The 18,174-nt window shown below is 38.6% G+C and overlaps 1 protein-coding gene across 3 annotated transcripts in view; it reads right to left on the reverse strand.

Annotated features, from left to right (window-relative positions):
• The window catches only part of ints10 (integrator complex subunit 10), a 55,935-nt gene extending 38,659 nt beyond the window's left edge, over positions 1–17,276 (reverse strand). For all 3 annotated transcript variants that reach the window (XM_048531785.2, XM_048531776.2, XM_048531767.2), the window contains exons 1-6: positions 17,128–17,276; positions 13,340–13,407; positions 11,865–11,968; positions 6,759–6,898; positions 2,683–2,764; positions 896–1,036 (exon numbers count right to left, since the gene is read on the reverse strand). In XM_048531785.2, the coding sequence (XP_048387742.1) occupies positions 896–1,036; positions 2,683–2,764; positions 6,759–6,898; positions 11,865–11,968; positions 13,340–13,407; positions 17,128–17,256 (664 nt within the window). In that variant the 5' untranslated portion in view covers positions 17,257–17,276. The remainder of the gene's footprint in view (positions 1–895; positions 1,037–2,682; positions 2,765–6,758; positions 6,899–11,864; positions 11,969–13,339; positions 13,408–17,127) is intronic.
• Positions 17,277–18,174: the final 898 nt, after the last annotated feature.

Here is an 18,174-nt window from a genome sequence, read left to right on the forward strand (position 1 = left end):
TTCTGGAATAAGCAGAAGTGAAATATAGAGGCATATTTCCAAGTCCCACACACTTCTCTCATTACAATCATCCAACCTACACCAAAGCATGGGTAGGGTACTTTGGTAAGGAGATAAAAAAGCAATATTATATTTTAGTAAATTCATTAATACCTTAGAATTGCTAAAAAATATTGACTGTATATAACAGAACTCAAGTGTTTCTGTGTCCACTAGAAGATGCTACTAACTTGATGTGGCAATGTGACAAGTCAGGTCAATGGATAGATCTTTGAAGACAGGTCAATGGATAAACTGCTGTCAATTTCTCCAAGCCATCAAACCACTTGTACTTCTCCTGGTTGCCAATCTTTCTAACTTACGCAAGTGCTGCAGTCCACCAAAAACATTCTGTCGAAAGGTCATTGGACCCAAAACATTAACTGCTTTCTCTCCACAGATGCTGTCAGATTGGCTGAGTTTCTCCAATAATTTCTGTTTCTGGGTGTTTTAAAAACATTCACAAATGAGAGAAATGTCACCTTGGTTAGTCATGAAGCAGACAGAAACCTTTCCCTTACTTCTGGTGGACTTCAGACCAGAGTAAAAATTCTCAACAGTAGTTGCTCTTGGTTACTCCTGCAATACTATCAAGCATGGATTAAGGCAGAGGCCTTGACAGTTCATCTTTTATGAGGAGAAAGATTTGGGTTAAGGAGGCTTAAGTGAAGGAAAGCAAAACTGAAGTCTAACTTTCCAAAACAAAACAGTATTGGAGGTGCTTTAAAGTTCTAATTACATGAGCTAATGCAATTCATCATTTAGAAGCTACACCAACTACCAAATTACTTTTGAACAGCAATTCTTTCTCTTACAACTAGTCCACAGTTACTATGCAATACTCTTAGGACAGTACCTTGATGCTGGCCTTCCAATGAAGGAGATCTAGTGATGTAACCAATATAAAACTCTGCTGCCTTGTGGAGATACTGATATAACAGATTTGCAGGTAATCTCACATCAGGGTTATTAATAATTAGAGGAAGGACATCACATACTGTAGATACAAAAGGTACATTGTATTAAAGAAACATCTGCATTACAAGAAAACATTTCACGTGTGATATGACATTACTGACCAACAGTGAATCATATACTGACCCACCTTCAAAGAAAAGTCTACATTCAGCAAAGGGAAAAAATCCATGCCTTTTTATGTTAAAGGAGAAAAAGAAAATCAAGAAGGAATACTTTTTGACATCCTAGGACTTTGATGATCCAAATTTTTGGATTATGACAGGTTATTACAACATCACATGAATTAGAAATTGATGAAAGGAATCTCACTAGATTTTCGAATGGACAGAACCTGGCATGTCCACCAACTAAACATGCTTCATGACACTAAGCAACCATCAACAACCTGTACATTGGTCAGGTTCAGGTATAATCCTTTAGGGAGCAATGGAGCTGAACACCCAGATCTCTCTGTTCATCAATTTTCCCTAGGACTTTGCCTTTACCTCTATCTCACGCTCGCTGTTGGGAGGCCTGTAGTATAGCCTCAACATTGTTACTGCATCCTTCCTATTTCTGAGTTCTACCCATATTGCCTCACTGCTTGAGTCCTCCATGGAGCCCTCCTTCAGTACGGCTGTGATATCGTCTTTGACCAGTACTGCAACTCCTCCACCCCTTTTACCTCCCTCTCTATCCCGCTGGAAACATCGAACGCAGGTCAATAGGGTGGTCAAGAAGGCATATGGCATGCTTTCCTTCATTGGACGGGGTCTTGAGTACAAGAGTTGGCAGGTCATGTTGCAGTTGTATAGGACTTTGGTTCGGCCACATTTGGAGTACTGTGTACAGTTCTGGTCACCACATTACCAAAAGGATGTGGATGCTTTGGAGAGGGTGCAGAGGAGGTTCACCAGGATGTTGCCTGGTATGGAGGGTGCTAGCTATGAAGAGAGGTTGAGTAGATTAGGATTATTTTCATTAGAAAGACGGAGATTGAGGGGGGACCTGATTGAGGTCTACAAAATCAGGAGGGGTATAGACAGGGTGGATAGTAAAAAGCTTTTTCCCCCCAGAGTGGGGGACTCAATTACTAGGGGTCATGAGTTCAAAGTGAGGGGAGGAAAGTTTAGGGGAGATATGCGTGGAAAGTTCTTTACACAGAGGGTGGTGGGTGCCTGGAACGCGTTGCCAGTGGAGGTGGTAGACGCAGACACGTTAGCATCTTTTAAGATATATTTGTCAGGTACATGGATGGGCAGGGAGCAAATGGACACAGACCGTTAGAAAATAGATGACAGGTTAGACAGAGGGTCTTGATCGACGCAGGCTTGGAGGGCCGAAGGGCCTGTTCCTGTGCTGTAATTTTCTTTGTTCTCTTTGTTCTTTGTTCTGTATCAAACTCCGCACTCTCACACTGTATTGTAGGCGGCCATGGTAAAAAGGACTCCAACTTGTTATTCACTTCCTCAGCACAGAAGCACTAGATTTGATGGCAGAACTGCTCTAGTTGTTATTGACTAACTCAGAATAAGACAGGGATAAAAATTGAGATTTTTTTTATTCTACACAATTCAGAACCTACATGGTGTACATACCAAGAAGCCATCAGCAAGTTCCAACACAAAAGCAACCAAAGCATTGCAATGATTCAGATTTTCGTATGGATGTTTCTTACTTTCTTACCAAATAACTTCCTAAAACAGTTGACTGGAGAGTCTTGATCATCAAGGTTTTCTGCTTCTAATAGTGTTTCACCAAGGCTGACCTAAAATAAGATGCAAAACAAACAACACAAAAATATGTATCATTAGCAACTCATTCGTACCCAAAAAAAACTTCTGAAATTTTCAAACCATTTCTCTATTGTTAAAGGTTTAGCACACATTGCATTTTTTTTTAAACGTTTCACATACGCAGGACTGATCATACAGTAAACTGCACAATTATCAGTACAGATGAGAATGCCATTTTCCCCATCTAGTTTATCTTTTTACAAAAGCCCATGACCCCTTCCCTATCATGATATTTAACCACCTCAGAGTCACAGAACTGTAAAGCATGGAAACAGACTCCTCAGTCCAACTTGTCCATACCAACTAGATATCCTAAAATAAACTAGTCTAATTAGCCAGCATATCCCTCTAAATCCTTCCTATTCGCATACCCATCCAGATGCTTTTTAAGTGTTGTAATTGTACCAGCCTCCACCATTTCCTCTGGCAGCTTATTACATACACACACCACCCTCTGCATGAAAATGTTGCCAATTAGGTCCCCTTTAAATCTTACCCATCTCACTTTAAAACTGTTCCCTCTAGTTTTGGAACTCCTCTAGCCTTGGGAAAAGACCTTGTCTATTCACCCTATCTACAACCCTCATGATTTTACAAACCTCCATAAGGTCGCACCTCACCCTCTGTTGGGAAAACAACCCCAGTCCATTAAAGCCTCTCCCAACAGCTCTAACCTTCCAACCCGGGCAACATGCTTGCGAATCTTTTTTAAAACCCTTTCAAGTTTCACAATATCCTTCCTCTAGCAGGAAGACCAGAAATGCATGCAGTATTTCAATAGTGGTCTAAGCAAAGTCCTGTACAGCAGCAACATGACCTCCGAACTCTTATACTCAATGCACTGATCAAAAAAGCAAGTGTATCAAATGCCTGCTTCACTATCCTGTCTACTGGAGACTCCACTTTCAAGAAACTATGAACTGCACTTCAAGGTCACTTTGAGCAGCACACTCGCCAGGACCTTAACCATTAAATGTATAAGTCCTACCTGATTTGCCTTTCCAAAATGCAGCACCTCACATTTATTTAATCTGAACTCCATCAGCCACTCCTCGGCCTATGATTTCACCGTGCCTCACATAAAATTTTCCACGAGTCAATCTCAAAGACAAATGTTTTCTGATACAAGTCCTAAACCTGCCTTCCTATGCCTTGAGGTCACTGTTTAGCACAAAAACTGTGCCAGATCAGCATTTTCTATTTCACTTATACACTTCAATATATATTCCCTCTCTTACTGACGACTTTCAAAACAGAAAAATCCTAATATCTGTAGCATTTGCTTGATTTGTTGGACCCACCTGCTTCACATTATTGCCACTTTATAACGTAGAAGGCTAACCACGAGTGATTTGGTGATGGGGAAGGAAAAAACAAATATTCAGTGGTGTGCAAGTGCATTTCTGAGCATTAAAGAAAAAAAATAAAGAAGGCTATTTTTAATATGAAAATGGAGTGCTATGAATACAATTACCAATTTAGTCAGAACTAGGCAAAGGCCTACGTCATGCAGACTTTGACCAGTTCCATGAACTATGGAAATGAAGTAGACCAGCAACAATTAATTGTTGAGGTTTTTTCAGCTATAAAGGCGCAGGCGTGCTTGCTGACCCTGCAATTTTCCATGATTGGCCAGCCTGGTCTTGTGACCTCACTTCAACAAGATGCACAGGGCATCGGATGGAACTCAATAGCTTACCTGTGAAATCTAAGCTTGGCCAAGGCGAAAAGCAAGGGTGCCTTATTGATAGAAATAATAGATCAACCAATGTGCTCCATCAACTGGTCCACAAGTCAAAATCAATTGCTTTATGTCCTGCTCTATTTCAATGTCTCTCTCTAAAACCATGTCAATGTTGCTGTTCTCTCATACTTTTTTCCTTCATTCCCTGGCACGTTTTTTTCAATCCATTTGAAGGGATGGTGTAGCATGGAAGAGAGCTGCTGAAGGCTGGTAAGGTACATTTTGCAATGATGATTCCCTTAACATCTCCTACATCTACATCTTTCAGTGCCACTTCTCCCCATCAAGTTGTCAATTTCTTCCCCAGTATCCACTCACGACTATAGTGGCAATGCTCTTTTCCCATTAATCATATATAATAATTGTTTAAGCTCTATATATGGACTAACCCTGACATTGGTATCAATGTCTAGTCACTTTCAACCATGAAAAGTCATCTTCTGTCTCTCCATTGCTCTATTTTTAAACTGCAAAAGAGGAGCAGGATACACCAACATTTTTAGAACTGGTGGTATAAGATATATATAAAAAGTAGCAGTGAAAAAAATGTAGACAGAAGGAATTTAGACAACTGATGAAGTCCACAGTATATTACAAACAGCAAGATTTTAATAGGTACCATCATTATAGATATGAACATAATGGCCAATTAACAAAAATGGAGCACAACATAATGTTACATGACAGCTCCAAACTAAAGCAGAAAACTACTGAAGCGTTTTGCTGAGAAAAAGCTGTAATTGAGACTGCCTTGGAACATAAAATTGGCGTGACAAGTAGTTAAACTAGCTGTGCTGGGTTTGGCAGCCATTATGGTTTAAAACCAAACTGAAAATTGCCAAAGTAACTAGACATTGTCAGAGTAAACCAATTAATTTTGTAAATAAATTAGCAGTGATCCATAGCAATATAAACTTGAAAACTGAGCACAGAAATGAAACTGAAAATAAACCATCAATAGCAATACCTCTCTTTGGTGAACTACATTCCTGTATATGAATCCAACTAATTTCTCCTCCATGCCCGCACACCGAGAAATAAATCTTGGAGCATAAACTTCTGTTCATCTTTCACCCATGAGAGAAAATCTAAGGAGAACAGTACAAATCCTATCCATTCTGAGATTCCCGAAATCAAATGAGTCCAATCAACATCCTCGCTCAACAAAGCTGATAAGTAAGTGTCCAAACATATTATACTGCACCCCCTCTAATATCTCTATATTCTTGCTCTGTGAAGGTTTGTCATGATACTCAAATTAAGATTTTATTAATTTTCATACAGGCTCATCAATACGTCTTGGCTTTCTTAGTTATGTGGCAAACCAAGCAATTGTTTATCTTTTCTGCAGTCTTATCAACGTCATGTGCTACCCTTGGTCTTGCAACGTGCACTTCAAATTCATCTGCTCTTCCACAGAATCAATCCTACTTCCAATCTGAGCATGATTATTGCTGTTTCTTTTTACCAAGATATATCACTTCTCCATTGTAAGTAGGGCAGAGGCTGAAATTTTGAGGGCAGAAGACATGCGAGAAGACTAAAATGTAATGTTACCTAATGTGGGAATGCTTGCAATTATAACATGGCAGTCAAATGTTAATATGGGCTTTTGTTACTATGTTAACATCGAAAACTGTCTTAAATTTCATTACAGAGAAGAAAGTTTCACATGCGTAAAAAAGGCACACAAGTCACAAGAATTCAACATAATTACAAAAGCTATATGGATTAATGGGTGCAGCCCAAAACCAAACTAAGTACAGGAACCACATCCAGACGTCTGAATGCTTACGTTTAGCTTCACAAACATCCACTTATTTTAGTATTTGGACGTTTTGCTTTGAGTGATTTTTAAAAAAAATCTCAGCATAATTCCACACTTAGATGGGATAAGGATTTTACTCAAAAATTATAATAATATATTAACCATATGAATTCATATCTCAGTTCAATGCATTTTGTCAATTCTTACGCAGTGAGGAGTACAATGGTGCCCTTCTTCATCAATATTTAAAGTACTGTCCAGTCTGTTGGCTGATGAACACCTAAAATGGTGTAACCTAGATTACATCCCAAAAGGGTGGCTGTAACAGGACTGTTTACAGTTGATAATGCAAACCATCTCTGCATTCTTAGAACACACCCATTGCAATTGCTGAAATAATGGCTTGTTAACAACACTAGGATACATTAGATCAGTATTATATGAATATACATACTCCATGCTGCACCACAGATTCTGGGAATCGTCTCAAGAGTAGCAACAACATTTCTGCTCTCTCCAGCGTGTTGAAGCATTGCTCTGTGGCTTTAAGAAGCATTTCACATTGTATTCGACCTGGAAGGGTCTCAAACAAACCTGTGAAGTAATTTAACAGAATTTCACTCCTCATGTCCATTACATTGTTTGTACTTCAGTATCTTAAATGATTCACACTAGGCTGACGCAGACCTCGTGACAGAATCTGTCAGGCTAATACTTCACAAACTCTACATATTGTCGATAATTCATAATCAAAATATGTTATCTTATGATTCAAAGAGCACATGTCACTAGAAATGTGGGTAATCTGTAACATAGAGAAGCCAGCTTGGGAATTTATGTTATATTTCAATCCACCTTATTTAAAATAGATCAATTATCTTAGTGCGCCTCAATGTTAATTTCAAATCTAAACACCATTCAAGCCATATAAAATTTCTTTTGACTCTAAGTAATAATCTAGTTCTGTACAATGGAAGAGCAAATTCCTTTTATGAGAAAATAACATTTTAATACAAAGATCATGCAACGGGTAGTGGAAATCTGAACTCCCACCCCCAAGCATGTAGATATTAATACAACTGGAGTTTTGAAAGAAGAAATAAATTGTTAGGTAAGGCCATCAAATGTTATGGAGTAAAGGCAGATAAATGAAGTTATGATGCAAATCTGCCATGACCTAATTAATTATCAATTTTCTATGGCACTGTCTACAATTAATTGGAAGAAATGTTATGCCTTTGTGTAATTTTTATTGAAACAGGTTCAGAGATTACAGCATCCTCCAAAAGAAGCAAGAACAAACATTCCATCACAGGTAGCAGTACGTTCATGTGAAATCAATTTTTCCACTATTGTTCAGTCACTGTGCACAATATTATTTCATAAAATCATAAAACATCACCATTTTCACATAGCTCAGAGACAAGCTCCACCTCCCCATTTCCCACTGTGTTCATAGATGGTGCCATTACTTAATACCAAAACATCAAATGTTAAACAGGACATTGATCATGCAGAGATTTAGAATATTGGGGTGAGATGAATTTCACTGCTTTATCAATAGGGACACAGACTGCAATCACAACTAAGTTATATTAAACCTACATAAAGCACTGGTCTAGTCTTAACTGCAATATCACCAACCATTCTCATTAGTAGATTCAGTAGGCCATTGACCCATCAGGCCTGATGAACCATCAGAAAGGACATGTTTGTTCTGATTGTAGCCTTAAATCTATTTTCTTGCTTGTTCCCCTTAACCCTCAACTCGAATGTCAATCAAAAATCTAAGAAGCATTGTAATGGGCCCATACTTTAGGAAGGATGTTGAGGGTTTGAAATCATAAAGCAAAGATCACAAGAATGGTTCCAGGCATAATAAACTTAAATTATTCCCCACAAAGAAGGGGGACTGAGCGAGAGATTTGAAGGAGATATACAAAATCGTGAGGGGTCAAGACAAAATAGGGAGAAAGAAATTATTCTCATTGTTAACAAGCTGAGAATCAGAGGGAACAGAATTAAAGTAATAGGCAAACGAAGCCATGATAACGAGAGACCTTTTTTAAAAATACACAACTAGTGGTAAGGATCAAAGTGCAGAAAGATTTATTTGAGGCATTCAAGGAGGAACTGTTCATCAGAAAAGGAAAGAATATTGGGGCTACTGGGAGAAGGTGAGGAGTTGCACTTGGTGAATTGCTCCTTCAGAGTCTCCACAAACTGAATGGCTGCCAACTGTGTTGTAATCTTTCTGTGATTCTATGAACGAGCCTCTAAGCTTCAAATACTTCAGTCGGAGAGGGTGGCAATAACTAAGATTATCATGTTGTGACACAGGTACTTAACTTAACAAAGATTTTCGTGGTCTGTATACATTGCATGCACCAAGCAACTACAGGGTTTCATGGTGCTCAATCTGTTTCATAGATATTCAACAACATAATATTTTCACTAAGTTAGATTTAGTAAATAGATTTACTGGGACCAAAACAAGTGGCACATCTCCAATGGTGAATTATGGATTTTTGCATTTAATCACCACCTGTCCTCCACTGAATTACTGTGACACCTAAATATGGTGCCCACCATTACCTGAATCAAAAGGAACTACAGATATCAGAAATCAGAAGCAAAAATAGAAACTGCTAGGAAAACTCAGCAGATCTGGGAGCATCTGCGGAGACCAAAGCAGAACTGCCCTGAAGGAGGATTACTGGGACCGAAACATTAACTCTGCTTTCCACATATGCTGCCAGGCCTGCTGAGTTTTCCCAGCAATTTCTGTCTTGTTACCATTACCCTAACACTTACTTTGACAATTTAGGGACTTGTTTCTTTTTAGACAAAGACAGCTCTAGCATCATCCTCTGGAAGAAGCGAGAATAACGGATGTTAACTATTGCAACATTACTTTCTGGCATATACGGAATGGTATTAAGTTATTCGGAATCTACAACTCAATTCAAATTTCCTTATTCCAAAATATCTAATGGTTCCTTTAAAGCATTAAGTTCCTATTTCCTTGTGTTACTTAATTGAAAGGACTGATTGTTCAATATTTTAGCATTAAAATATTTCAAATAAATTGTTTGTATTACAAAAGTTACTGAATGTGTTAGTTAACTTTCCCAGAATCATGTCAAAACCAGCAGATGGTGCTACAGCACACAATTTCCTTACTCTGCAGAATCTCAAAATACATACAGGAATCAGATACAAAACTGAGAACCTCACTGCAATACCTCATAGCAGCAGGTAAGCAGGACTGTGGCAGTTTATATCCACATAAATACCACTGAACTATTTAGTATGTCAAATGCAAACGACTATCATTTATTTGCGTAAAGTCTAAATAATCATCCTGTGCAGTCAACAATGCCTTCTGCATAACTGTCATGTTAGATACTTGTATAAAATTATTTTTGTTTCTTTGCCCGTATGAACGGGAACATCAATGAATTTACAGAAAACTCAAACACAGTGCCATTTGTACATATGCAGAGAGTGCTCAAACTAGTATCACGGGCAAGTTTATGGCACACAGAAAACATCAATAAACCCAAGTGCACATTCCAGATAACAAAGTGTGGAGCTGGATGAACACAGCAGGCCAAGCAGCATCTTAGGAGCACAAAAGCTGACGTTTCAGGCCTAGACCCTTCATTGGCCCGAAACGTCAGCTTTTGCGCTCCTAAGATGCTGCTTGGCCTGCTGTGTTCATCCAGCTCCACACTTTGTATTCTCGGATTCTCCAGCATCTGCAGTTCCAATTATCTCTGCACATTCCAGATCTTAGTCCACAGGCCTGTAGTTTACAGCTGTGAAACTGTACATCCAAGTGTTTTCTTATAAAATGGTAAAATTTCCTGCATCTATCATTCTTTCAGGTTATGAGTTTCAGACCCTACCATCTGCTGTGTGAAAAATTACTAAACTACCTTCTAACCCTTCTACCAATTATCATATATCAATGCTCCCTGGTTACTGACCTCACTGCTAATGGAAATGAGTCCTTCTTATCTATCCTATCAAGGCTATTCACAATTTTCTACACTCAATGAATCTTCGCCTCCTGTACTCGAAGAAAACCAGACCAGCCTCTCCAGTCTTTATTGATTGTTAAAAATTTTCCAACCCTGGTAACATTTTCAACAATCTCCTATAGATGTTTCCATTAGTAGGACAGATTAGGATCCGAGGGCACAGACTCAGAGTGAAGGGAAGACCTTTTAGAACCGAAATGAGGAGGAATACCCTCAGCCAGAGGATGATGAATCTGTGGAACGTATTGCCTTAAAGGGCTGCGAAAGCCAAGTCATTGAGTGTATTTAAGACAGAGATGGATAGTTATTGAACAAAAACAGATGTTACTGGAAGCTCAGCAGATCTGGCAATATCTGTGTGCAAAAAAACAGAGTTAACACTTCGGATCTGGTGACCCTTCCACAGAACAATTCACAAATGCTGCCTTCTGACCTTCCAACAAGTTCTGTTTTTGTTCCTGATTTACAGCATCTGCAGTTCTTAAGGTTTTTATTGTAGATAGTTCTTGATTGGTTCTTGACCAAGGATTACAAGAAGGGAGGAGAACAGGGTTGAAAAACATATTAGCTATAACTGAATGGTGGGCCACACTTGATGAGTTGAATGGATTAATCATGCACCTATGTCTTACGGTCTTGTATATCATTTCCAGGGCAATCACAGTCTTCCTGTAATGCAGTGACCAGATCTATAAAGGAACTCCTGCTGTGGGTTAACTTGTGTTTTATAAACTTCAATCACAATATCTCCTGTTGACATTATAAATATCCTATGAATATTAAACATACAATTCATAACAATGGACACAAATAAATATTTATGTCAAAAATACTGGGCAGCACTATGCAAGAATGTACTAGAGGACTCAGGTTGAATTGCAAGTCCAGTCAAAAGGATCAAATAACTACATAAGCTACAGTTAGCTAAACTCTAAGATTGTTGACTGTCTTTTGCTGATGATCAACTTGCACAAAGAGGTGAGTATTTTTCTCCTAAACTGTGAGAACTTTGACAATTTAGAAATGAGATAGGACACTTTGTGGAAAATTTTCAATTTGTGACCCATGGGAAAATAGATCATTCAAGGTGGTAAATTATTCAGAAACTCATGTCTTGCTTGTATTGTAGGATACAACATGATGCAGTAAACATGCTGTCGGTATTTTGAAAACCTTTCCACAGATACTTTTTTTAAAAAAAACAAACTTTGTCCATGATTCCAAGTCATGCATCAATTTGAAGCAATTTACATCCAATTTGCACTCAGGCTTCCATCAGCAATAATTCTTTAGTCAAAGGGTTGGAACCATGCTATTTAAGGGTTGCCTGGAGTAACTCCTCCCAATTTTTTCTTTCATTCGTTTCTGCCATTTAGTACCTTTCTATCTTCTGAATACTCTCCGATCAACACTGTTCACTAGCAACATCTTACAAATTCCATTTCATGGCACCCTATTCAGTAAAAATAAGTTGGTTTACCTTTGTTTGACACATAAAGTAAACTTTCTCTTACCTCGTAAAAACTGTGTTTGCTTGTCCTGGGCATCATTACGCAGCGCTGCTGTAATAACATTTATTTCTCTCCATACCATTGGTTGATCAGGGAAATTTACAAACCTGATATTCAAAACAAAATAAAGTGAAACGCTTGTAATGCAAAGACTACGAAGTCACTGTTTATGGAAAGCACACCATTTTGAAACTATAACAATTCCAGTTGTGAATTCAGATCAATTATGTTTGGCTGAAATACATCAATCAAATTTTGTTCTTAAATGATAAATTATTCAGGATAGCATATAAAACAGTTTGATTTATAATGCTACAACAAGTACAGCGTCTCATCAGCAATGTTGACTTATCTAATCAGAAAATTGTGTGAATTTCCGTTTGCTTTAAATGCAAAAGTAAAGGTAGAAATCAGGAGGCTGGAAAGTGAAGGAATGATGAAGCCAATACAGTTTGTGGAATGGGCAGCACCAGTCGTACAGATTGTGAAGATTGACGTCCATCTGCCTTTATGGGGATTTCCAACTAACAGTAAGTCACTTTTCACAGCTGGATAAAGACTCGCATAACGGATTTATACATGAAACTGGAGATGGGTTTGGTGTGTGTGTGTGTGTGTGTGTGTGTGTGTGTGTGTGTGTGTGTGTGTGTGTGTGTGTGTGTGTGTGTGTGTGTGTGTGTGTTTCATGAAGCTGGACGTGAGGCCTGCGCACCTGCAATTGTAATTAGATGAAGGGTACCCAGAAGTATGCTACAATTAATCCCCATAATGGTTTGTACCAATATACGAAACTGCCTTTTGAGGTATCCGTCTGCATTTTCCAGCAGACACGGAAGAACATTTTACAAGGTCTATTCCAGGTCACCACTTATCTGGACGACATGCTAATAACTGGGAAGATGTATAGGTAGCACCTCGAGAACTTGGACATTGTACGGCCGCCTGGGAGAAATGTGTAAAGACAAAGGGGAAATGTGTGTTCCAGACACCCCAAGTGGCCTACTTAGGCTACAGAGTCAACAAGAACAGGTTACACCCATTGGAAGATAAAGTCAGAGCGATCAAAGGTGCCCCATTCCCACATCTGTGCCACAGCTCAGATCTTTCCTTGGGTTGGTGAATTATTATGAAAAATTCATACATAATCTGACCTCCACCCTGGCACCTTCACATCTGCTATAGAAAAAGGGTCCAAGTTTCGAAATGGTCTTTTAGCCAAGATGGAGTGGATGCGGGCACACTTATAACATTTAAAAGACACTTAGCTAAGTATTTGAATACGAAAGCAGTTTAGTTTTGGATTATATTCAGCATAGGTTGTTTGGGCCAAAGGGTCTGTTTCCATGCTGTATGATTCTATGAGTTGTCATCACTCTCTTGTTGCCCCAAAAAAAATTCTACTTTTAATTCCATCCATTAATATTATAAACATCATAATATTAAAGGCTTGTGTGGAAAGTGGTTACTGCATTACTCACATGTCATAAAGAAGTCTTCCAGCTGAAGCCGTTCTCTCAGCATTTCGTTCAATCATGTACATTTCATACTAAAGAGAGAAACCACTGCATATTAAGCACAGAAATCCAGCAAACTAATCTGTTTAGATTTGATTTCATAAAAGCGTTATTCAGCTGTAGCTCAACAATATTTTGGAAATGAAGCAAAGCACGCTGCCCAAGCCACTGTGTAACAATGGGAAAAAAAATACCAAATTCTAAACATGGAAGTGAAATGGGTAATTTCACAGTGATCACAGGAACCATTTAAATGAAGATAGATTTATGCATGATCATGTGTCAGCCAATTTTTAATAGACCATCTCATCCAGTTCTTATTTTGTCATTTGGATCTAGGCTTAGCAAACTCTGAATAGACAATAACAGCCTGGATTCTACAGTCAGCAGTGAAGTAAAGCGGACATCACTGATTCACGACGACAGCAGCCCCAAAGATCCAGTGACCTCAGTGGTGTGGATTTTTCCTTTCCAAGTGTTAATTACATTCCTTGGTGTAATTTCATTATGGCATTTGCTTTTTTTTTCCAAACCAGCCCACACTGAAGAATTCTCAAGGACAGAAAACACAGAATTAACAAGTATTTTTAAAAAGTCACATCTTACAATTTTAACAACTGAAATACAGATAGGGGCATAGACATGGATAAGTTAGAGATGGAAATATCAAACCTTAAAAAGAAATCAATGGAATGGCATGAAGCTATTTGACAAAACAAATTTTCAGGCTCGAGGGGGTGTTTGGAAGTAATTATGAAGTAGTACATCATTAAAAACTGTTCAATGCTGGACTTTTTCCAAGAGTATTTAAAGCAAAAATAATAATGCAAAAGTGGAAGATCACATTAAATCAGTGATTTCAAATAGATTTCTATCTGCAAAGACCTCAACAGGATACCCAGTGCACTGGTTAAAAATAAAATCACTAAGAACAAAAAGCACCAACAGTTATTCTGTCATTATAACCAAAAAGTCCAGCCCAGCAAAGCATATTGAAACTTGCTTTCCATTTCTACTTATTGTTAGGTTATAAGTTATTCAGAGTTCTGTGCATTTCATAAACTAAAAGATGAAGTATGCCACTGAATAATCACCTTAATATAAATACTGAATGCACATATAATGATGTGTGACTGTGATCTTCAATTATATTATTCAGCGTTAATTTTCTAGTATTTTGCCTGTCAAAATCAAAAACTTACGTTCATGACCAGACTATCTATTGCTGATCACAGAACAGATGGTTAAAAGTGGTTATTGCTAGCTATTTGAATAAGCTTCCATTTTTGCAAGGCGTCTGATGATTGTTCCAATGGAATAAAAATCATTAATATAATCTCTGTTGAGTGAAGAACTAGGTTTATTTTGTCCACCTGCATTTTTTAAAAATTCATTGACAAAATGTAGGCAGTTAATTGAACAACATTTATTGCCTATTCCCTTTACCCCAGTTGCCCAGAGGGCAGTTAAGAGTCAACTCTGCTGCTGCAGGTCTGGGCTCACATACGGGGCAAACCAGATAAGGATGGCATTTACCTTCCCTAAAGGGTTTTTCTGACAATCGAAAATTGTTTCATGGTCATCACTTGATTTTTAACTGCAAATTTTTATTGAATTCAAATTCCACCTTGTGCCATAGCAAGTTTCGAACCTGGGTCCCCAGAACATTATCTGGGTCTCTGGACCAACAGCCAAGTAATAACACCACTAGGCCATTGCTTTTTCCTGATAGTTATTTGAACACATTAATTTCCTACAACCTTAGGAAACTAAGCTAATCAGAAACGATTCAACAGATTGCTCAGGAGGGTGTCAAGACATTCAGAGCAAACATGCTATGAGAGTGATATAGTGGGGATCTTTTTTTAAAAATCAATAATACATTTTCTTGCAAGCTACATTTGGGACCAAGATGAAAGTTGATTCTAGGAACTGGGTAGACTTATGTTTCTTTTTCGATCTTTTGAAGTAACCAGAATCTTTTGATTATGTTTATATATTTGGCTGCTTCAGTTTAGTTTACCAGTCTGATAGCACCATGGATACAAATGTAACCAAAAAAACTGATAGTTAAAAACTAAAGGAATTATTTCAAGAGTCAATTTTATAACTGGCGCTTATATAGCATCCACAACCAAAGTAAACTTGTAAACTGTTTTAAACGGTGTCAAATAAAAGTTGACATACAACCAAGAAGATTAGATTAGATTAGATTAGATTCCCTACAGTGTGAAAACATGCCCTTCAGCCCAACAAGTCCACATCGCCCCTTAAAGCATCCCACCCAGACCCGTCCCCCTATAACCCACACACCCCTGAACATTATGGGCAAATTTAGCATGGCCAATCCACATCTTTGGACTGTGTGAAGAAACCGGAGCACCCGGAGGAAACCCACGCAGACACGGGGAGAATGTGCAAACTCCACACAGAGAGTCGCCTGAGGCGGGAATCGAACCCGGGTCCCTGGTGCTGTGAGGCTGCAGTGCTAACCACTGAGCCAACGTGACAAGACATTAGGACATGATGAAGCAGAATAACTTACAACAATTAATTTCTAAGCACAACAGCCTTTTCATAGCCTCCTGTTTGCATTCATTAATGTAAGCACAAAGTCTGTTTTCCACTGCAGCATTTGGTCTTCAACCCAGCTAAATTGTCTTTAGGGTCTTAAAAATGTGACACAGCATTAATCATAGAAAATTATCTCAACACAATATTGTTATCTTCTGTATGAAGCTAACTACAACCAAACTGAATGTAATCCCAAATTTACTGCCAAATTGTGCCAAATTACAGGACATTTTGCAATGAAAATGTATTAAATTCTACATCAACATGCCCAAACTTTCTTTGTGATTCTCAGATAGTGTGCGCAATGAGGTTGTCTTCCTATTAGCCAAGGATGGATTTCATGTGGATAACAAAGTTTGGGCATTTGGTTATAAATTACTCTACTGCACAGTACGCAATACTCAGGAGTCATAAGGCTAGATTTTAGTAAATGGGAATTTGAAGCAGCATATCACTTTTAACTTATTTTAAGTTTATAGCAATTGTATACTAACACTGTTTTCATTAAAAAAATTTGTCACCTGAACAAGTTACAAGGTAAAGAAACATATTAATCTTTAAATTTTATGATGTAGTGTGTGAAGCTATCAATGATTACATACACTGAAGAGAGATGACGGTATCAATGTTCAACAAAACACAAAATGCAAACCTATCATTTGTTGAACAGTAAACAACTGTTGCATTACTTCTAACTATAATAAATTGGACAGGCGTTTCTGATCATGTGTACGTTAACAGAACTTTTGCTGTACAAAATGCTCAATGCCAAACCTTACCAGAGATAGCCAGTGTAAAATATGTAATATCCATTAACATATTTCAAACAGTTGATCATTGTACTGGAATGTAAAACTTCAAACTGTAGTTCTCTACATGCTAAAATGGGAATAATTAGATGGCCAGTGAAAGGCTGTCAACGTCTGAAGTCACACGGCATCAGGTTACTTTCCAACAGGTTTATTTGAAATCAGAAGGCTTACGATTTCAAATAAACCTGTTGAACTATAAGGTGGTGTCGGGTGATTTCAAACGTTGTCCATCCCAGTCCAACACCGGCATCTCCACACCACTATTGATAACGGCTGTGTTGCCATCACCGGTCCAGGACATCTTCCACAATATTCCCATCACACCTTTACAGCTCTATCTCTCCCCTTGCTCCGACTCACACTCACCTGAATCCCGAAATCTGTAGGGTACAAAGTCCTGGCGGTAATCAGCCACGCTTTGGCGGCCCACGGATCGTCCGCCACTAAATCTCGAGCTTTCTTCACCAGAAATTCGCAATCAACCTGCGCCGCCATGATACAGCCGCCGAGCGCTGTCCAGGTGCGCAGGCGCATTAAACCTGACATGCGTACAAGCGGGCTACTGGCACGACGCTTGCGCCGGCCCCTCCTGTTGAAGATGGTTATGAGTAAGTGAGAGTGAATTGTTTAAAAATCTCTTTGCAGGAAGAGCTTTCATTCACAAAACGTTCTTTAAAACCTCCAGACGTCCCTAAAACTTTTTACTGCCAGTTAGACTATTCTCAGGTAGGGAAACACGGGAAGTTCTGCTATTAACACCCATTCTTCATGTACATGACAATAAGCAGAATTAGGCCATTCAGTCCATCGAATCTGCTCCACCATATGTTATGGCTCAATTCCATTGTCCTGTCTTCTCCTTATAACCATTGAACCCTTTACCGATCATGAACTTTGAATCCTTGCTCTTGTATTCCAGCCCTCTCAAAATAAATACTAACTTTGCATTTAAAAACCAAAAGAACTGCGATGCTGTAAATCGGGAAGAGAAATCAAAGTTGCTGGAAAAGCTCAGCAGGTCTGGAAGATCTGTGGAGGAGAAAACAGAGTTAAAGTTTTCGGTCTGGTAACCCAAGTTTTATTCTGAGGAAGGGTCACCAAACTCGAAACGTTAACTGTTTCCTCTTCCACAGATGCTGCCAGACCTGCTGAGCTTTTCCTTCAGCCTTGTTTTTGTTCTTAACATTGCATTTACCTTCCTAACTATGAACTGAACTTGGTGTCCTAAATACCTTTGTGGTTCTGATTTCCGAAGCCCTTCCCATTCAGAAAATAGTCTATGCCTCTATTCTTCTTACCAAAGTGCATAATGTCCCACTTTCTCACATTGTATTCCATCTGCCACTCCTTTGCCCATTCTCCTAGCCTGTCAGAATCCTTCTGTAGCCCCTCTGCTTCCTCAGTACTACATGT

Source organism: Stegostoma tigrinum, chromosome 1 (assembly GCF_030684315.1).
Source record: "Stegostoma tigrinum isolate sSteTig4 chromosome 1, sSteTig4.hap1, whole genome shotgun sequence".
Taxonomy (NCBI): Eukaryota; Metazoa; Chordata; class Chondrichthyes; order Orectolobiformes; family Stegostomatidae; genus Stegostoma; species Stegostoma tigrinum.